Genomic DNA, 6381 nt, shown 5'->3' on the forward strand with positions numbered 1-6381 from the left:
TTTGGAGAGGCTTCTTGTGGATCCACCTCAAAATGGTGTTTACATTGTTCTACGCAATCTTGTACATTGGATAAATGAGGTGCAGAAAATAAATCACCAGTTTGCATGTGTGAATCATCATAACTGTTCCTCACTTTCTCTTTTGAGATATTACTTCTGTTCCTCAGAATAACTTAGCACCTGAGAAATAGCTGCCTTTCAGAACTCAGTGGAGTGGCATCTGTTAAATATATGCAATTCTCTAAAGTGCTGTGAGGTTTGTAAAAGCCATACATCACCAATAAGGAATATGAGTAACGTAACATTTCAAGTTAGAAAATAACTTTTGTGTTGTCAGTAAACTTAGAAGAAGGTTTATTTGAATAACCCTGAATAATAGAACAGATATTCTGGGAAATATTCCAGGACAAATGAGATTCCTTCTGTGGGAGATGGTCCAGATTACATGAATAGCTTCTTGGTTTTGTTTTAAATCACATAAATGCTTTGGGCTTTGATGGAGAGGGTTGAGGCTCCTCACAGAAGTTATAATTCACCACCCAAGAATAAGAAGGCAACTTGGAGAAAAATGCATGTGGAATACACACAGTATGACATTGGTGGATTGCTCCATAACCAACTCAGAAGTGATTTTATAGAAATTGGGAGTCCAGCAATTATGGGAGGCTATGTTATCCTCATCCATGATGTACAGAATTTTATTTAACTCAGTTTGAGTTACCAATGTTCTCAGTTTCCCATCATCTCCTCCTCAGGCTCAACGACGTCAGTGCAATCTCAGCCTGCAAACATTGATGCTCTCCTACAAATCCCAAGAGAGCTCTTCTACCACCTCAAGCCCCAATACAATCCTGACTGGGAAAGCAAATCCAAAGCCCCTCCACCTGTGCATTCTCCTTCTGCAGAACGGTTACTTCGCAGACAGGTAAGCTGAGCTGCTGATGTTATCATGCAGCAAGTCTTATGTCTATGTGTACCACCAATCAGTGAAAGGCTGCATAGCAGGGCCTTAGAAATGATAACTAGCCACAAAATTGTTTTGAAAAGGGAAAAACCTGTGAGGAGATTCTGATTCCGGTGGTAGATTCTGTGAGCATGTCAAGATCATTCCAACTTAAGGAGCTGTATGAGCTGTGACACCACTTCCATTCTTCACTGTGCTTCATGGGCAGCGTATTTCAGCATCTGTTGAGTCTCTAGTAAATCAGTGCAGGTGGTGTTGCTGGCATGGTATGTGCAATCCAGACAACTGGCTTTCTAAAGTGAGCACAGACCTTATATTTTTCGGGAGGTGGCACAAAGGACATGTATTGGCCTCGTCAACAAGAATTTGCTCTTTTATATCTGTTATCATCTTGCTTCCTAACCTTTCCTGACTTTGCTCAGTCAGTTGACCATGTGATCAAGTCGCATGAGCCTCCTGAAGGTCAGCAGTTCAGCCACCTGAGTTACAACAAGGCCCCTATAGGTCTGCATCACATTACAACTCCATTTAAAAAACTGGATGTTTCCTCTCTACTTACTCCCTATTATTTAAATAACATGAATGATTTGATTCCATTGCCCCAAACATTTTATTTATCAGGGCTGACAGCTTGGCAGTGGAACTCTTTTGGATGATATAGTTTTTTCCGTATTTTTAAGAGCTTCAATGATTCAGTGCTAGATTGATATTATGTAATACAAAGTGCAAAAGGCTATTTTTCATTTTCCTGAAATAGCATATCATGCGAGTGATTACTTAATAACCCCTTTATTCAGGCCATTACATTCCTTTTCAATGACAAAATAATGTGGCTAATTTCTTGAGCCCCTCCACATGAATATGAAGCTCCAAGGTGAGCAGTTTACATTAATCTGGAGTATTAAACTGACAGGCTAAATTCTTAAAGCGTATTAGGTCGATGCTGAGCTAGCCTGCCAGCCTAATGTACACTAACAAAGAATCTAATTGATTTCATGGTTCCAGCCTATGAATATGCTCCTTGACGTTGAAGGGATATCAGTCCAATCCTTTTGAATCAGTGCTGCAGTGATAAGTGATCATTTTAGCTGTCTTCTTTTCATTCTTAGCCGTTAAAACTAGTTGCTGAGGACTAAGCATTTTTCAACACCAGATTATAATTGGACATAAGGAATTAGGCTAGCATTTTCAAGAAGCATTTAGTGACAGAATTTGAAATGTGCAGATGCTGCAAGTAGAATACTTATTATTTGCAGGTAGAATACTTTTTATTTCATTTTGGTGGACTCCTAAATATGTTTTCCTTGGGCCCAGGAGGGCACTAATTAATCACACCCAAAATGTGAAGCCACTCAGTATTCATGTAAAGTCCATTCTGATCCCAAAATGGGTCTGGGAAATTCCTGACCGTCCAGAAGTGCCACAGTCTACCCGAGGAAAGGCATAATGTTGAAGCAAGATACCTGGACCCAATACCATACCTCTTTTTCCTCAAACTCTTCCATCATCTTTCTCTGTGCTGAAACATTAAGTGGAAGTACCCTAGACAGCCATTTAGTCCAGAGTCACTATACAGAAGACACTCATAAAGGAATTGATATTATTTTAGATTTTGGAGTTGTACTCTTCCTAAAAATGTTGCTTTATGGCAATGATTAGCAGTTTGCCCAGTGCAAAGTATGTATTTAACGAAGCACCAGACAAAGAACTGCCACTACTTCACTGTCTCAGAATAGTCTAGCTTGAGGACGGCATAATTCCTGACCAAATGGCTAGTTCAATTCCTTGGCCACAACTAGGATGAAACCTGGTCCTTGGTGCTTTTGAGTCATTGTCATGGGCTTAGTCCTTCAATAAGAGATAAATCATGGAAGACATTTGACTGCATTGAGTGGATAGCTTCGAATTGTGATTGTCCGTATAATAATACCACCACTACCCCAGTGTAATCTTCACTATGGCCTTTCTAGTCCAGATTTTTTTCTCCTTCTTGCCACTGATACTGGTTTCACATTAAGAATTGAAAAAGGGCATCCAATGACTAGAGGTTGGCACATGTCCTAGTACATTCTTAAGAGCTTTTAATGAAGATACTGAAACTTCTGTACTACGCTTTAGATAGGATGGTGTATTTATTGTTCAGATTCCATCAGAGACTATGTGAGGGGGGGGGGGGTTTCTGGTATCAATTTATTTAGTCTGTTATGTCTTTTCATCTACTAAATGAGAGTAAGGAGACTATGAGCCCACACTGTAGCTTGTGAGTAATATTTCCCAAGTAGCTCAAATGAGGCTACCTCTTGGCCACCTCTCATGGTCCCCTTCTAACAATGGCTGTCATTGCCAGCCATGAAAGGGAAAGGGATTAAAATAATGAGAGTGATTAGCAGCATGCTCATCATGATGCATGCCCCTGGGCCTGAGGTCTCCCCCCATCCTGAAAGCTGTCTGTGGGCAAACGCCAGCTCCCTCAGCCTGAAGCAAGATGAGCGCCTCACCCTATAATTGCCTTTGACTGGACTTAATCGTCCAAAGGTCCTTTACCTTTTTACCTACCTTTAGTGCCACATACCCACAAATACTTTTAAAATACAGGGGTTCTTTTCTTTTCTTTTTTTAATGTTAGTTTATCCAAGTAATGGGTCTTTGACTATTTTCTCTTCCTCATCAAAATTAATAGTATTGCTATTTCTCTAGTCATTTTGATAGTATTTTCTGCCCATCTTATTATACTAGTAGTCTCAAAGAAGTTGTAACAGGATATTTATACATACATCTGCCAACTGTTTTGTTCAATATGTACATCGCATGCATTTTTATTTGATTTTATCTCTCCTTCTCTCTCTCTCTTCCTCCCTCTCTCTCCCTCCTTTCCTCGCTTATGTCCTCTCCTTAACCTGTGTTTAGATAAATCTTGTTCACCACATCCCTGGCCCATACACGTTCCTTAGTCACTGACTCTCCTGGCATTCAACTTCCCCCACCTTTTTCAGTGCTGTAGAATGGACCAAATCCCCTGCTGTAGCTAAAACCATAGATCCCGGAAGGCCTGGCAGCTAGTGACTATGACTAATTCCCTGGTGAAGATTAGTCCATCAAGTGAATTAAAAGAACAAAGCTCTGTTCTCTGTTCAGGAACATGCTCCCTGCCAGTGCATTATAAAGAGTGCTTTTCTTCAGAAGAATTCTACTTCGATTCATTGGTTCGTGGGTCAGGTGGACTCTAAAACAAAGGTGTAAAACAATCCCATTCTACTGCTAATAAAATGTTTAGTAGGGATCAACCTAGCAGTTGGTTTTCTGGGAGTGAACTCAGACCTTTTTTTAAAAAAAAAGGATTATAATTACTATCAACAGCCAAAGATGCCTGACAGTATAACCAAAATCAATAATCACTTGTATTATCAAATGCTCTGCAAATTAAAATTCAAAACTGTACATATAATCGTTTCCCTCAACACTATTACGATGGTTGCTATAGATCTTGCCTACATCTTTACATGAGATCAGAACCTGTAATATTTCAATTTTCTTCCATGAGCTTTTGAGAATATTGAGGTTCAATTAGGAATGTGATGTTGGGCCTATACATCTGTGTACTGCTTTGCAGTTAATAGTAAAATAAGATGCCCAATTAATTAATTAATGCATCCAGGATGGGGGAAGGACTATGTGTGATGGCATCACCGGGCATACATTGGAAGCTCAGTTACAAATTTCACAGTAAAGTCCACCACTTGTAACGCTGAAAATTCGCCACCAGGAGCACTAACAAGCTCCTCCTACTAGGGATGGGCAGTATATCAATAAATTGTCTGAAACCGATTTGAAGTTCAGAGTGTGGTAACAGTTTCAGAATGGCAATATATTGCCAGAGGGAGCTTTAAAACAGAGCATTCCTGCCCAGCCACTGTGAGGGGCAATCACCAGGAAGTGGGTATCACTACACCTGCCCACTCCCTCCCTCACTGGGAAGGACATGCCAGAGTAATCGCTGGGTGTGCCAGGGCAGGCAGCCCAGCTGAGAGATTGCTCCTCCTGCCCACTCCCTCCCTCCACAGCCCAGGACCTTGACATCATGATATACCAGTATATCACAATGGTTAGCATGGATATATCATGATAACCAGGTATCACCCAGCCCTAGCTACTACTTAGCTCCAAACATCTTTGCCCACCCTGCAAGCTTCCTGCAGTCCTAAAAGGCACATCTCCATTTCCCATTCTCTACTGGAGATATATTGATAATTTAAGCATTGCTTTCATCTAAGGAAATAAGGCACTTCTCTTTGTATTGGTACACCCAAATCTCGCTTTCATACTTAATATAACACACACACACACACACACAGAGCAAACCCAGTTGAAATTAAAAAGTGACACTTTGACGCTTTGTCTGTCTGAGCCAAACATTGACCTTTATCTTATTGTAAGTGTGGTTAAAAAACAACAACACACACACCAGTTTGTTTGTTTTTAAATGTAGCTTTTGTAAAGTCCCCTCCTGGTCTCAGGTGTCACAATATAAGCCTGTAGAACAGTTTGCCATAGAAGGCCTTTCCTAGGTCTGGTTACGTTGCTTGAAAAAACAGTAAGTACAGAGCAGGAACTGATGCAGTAGAGAGCCTTATTAAGGCAGGGTATATTGAGTACTGGACTGTATATCTTATTGGAAGTCAATGATGCATAAGTTCCTAGGTGCCTAACAGCACTCTCAAGGATAAAATCTCAGGATCTATTTAGTTTTCCCAGTGTTTCTCCAGAACAAATTGGCTCTGATCCAAAGGGCCCATGGAGGCTGATCTAAAGCCAGTTCTTTCACAGTTGTAAAGGATGCAAGAAAAGAGGGAAGTGAATGAGTATAATTTCAACCCAGGAACAAGCTCATAAAATCAATTACTCCCAAAGTGCTATTGAAAAAAAGTGGTTTTTCATACCTGCTCATTACACCATCTGAGTTAGGAAAGAAACACTGAAATCATCCATTGCCTTTAATTTGTAATGATGGGTCATATTTGGTTACTGCTCAATTATAGACAGCTATATTTGTTCCCAGCATGTTGCACTGCTATCCTTCCCAGACTGACAGTTTCACAACGGCACAATTTGCACCTGTAGGTAATAAGGATGTAGTAGTGCGTAACATCATAAGTTGGAGAGGTAGCTGTATAATATGGACTTCATTGGCCTAGATGATAATGTGACCGGTGGTGGTGGTGTGAGAGAAATTGGGAGATAAGCACTGATGCTGCCAGAGTACATTTAACCAGGTGGCTGCAATTTATTTAGGTGCTAGAGGTTCTATTGCATTCAAAACTGGAGTTTTCCATTGTCACCTTTGGAGTATCTCTTACTGCTTATGCATTGCCTATACTGACCTGTTCCCTCTGTGTTTCTTCCCCTGCACTTCCGTACAG

The 6381-nt window shown here is 40.6% G+C and overlaps 1 protein-coding gene across 3 annotated transcripts in view; it reads left to right on the forward strand.

Annotated features, from left to right (window-relative positions):
• CACNA1G (calcium voltage-gated channel subunit alpha1 G) overlaps nucleotides 1–6381 on the forward strand; it is a gene marked incomplete at its 5' end in the record, with an annotated part of 323156 nt that overhangs the window by 315309 nt on the left and 1466 nt on the right. For all 3 annotated transcript variants that reach the window (XM_083429993.1, XM_083429994.1, XM_083429992.1), the window contains one exon: nucleotides 756–925. In XM_083429993.1, coding sequence (XP_083286119.1) covers nucleotides 756–925 — 170 coding nt within the window. The remainder of the gene's footprint in view (nucleotides 1–755; nucleotides 926–6381) is intronic.

This window comes from Podarcis tiliguerta (genome assembly GCF_965153285.1).
Source record: "Podarcis tiliguerta genome assembly, chromosome: 2".
Classification (NCBI taxonomy): domain Eukaryota; kingdom Metazoa; phylum Chordata; class Lepidosauria; order Squamata; family Lacertidae; genus Podarcis; species Podarcis tiliguerta.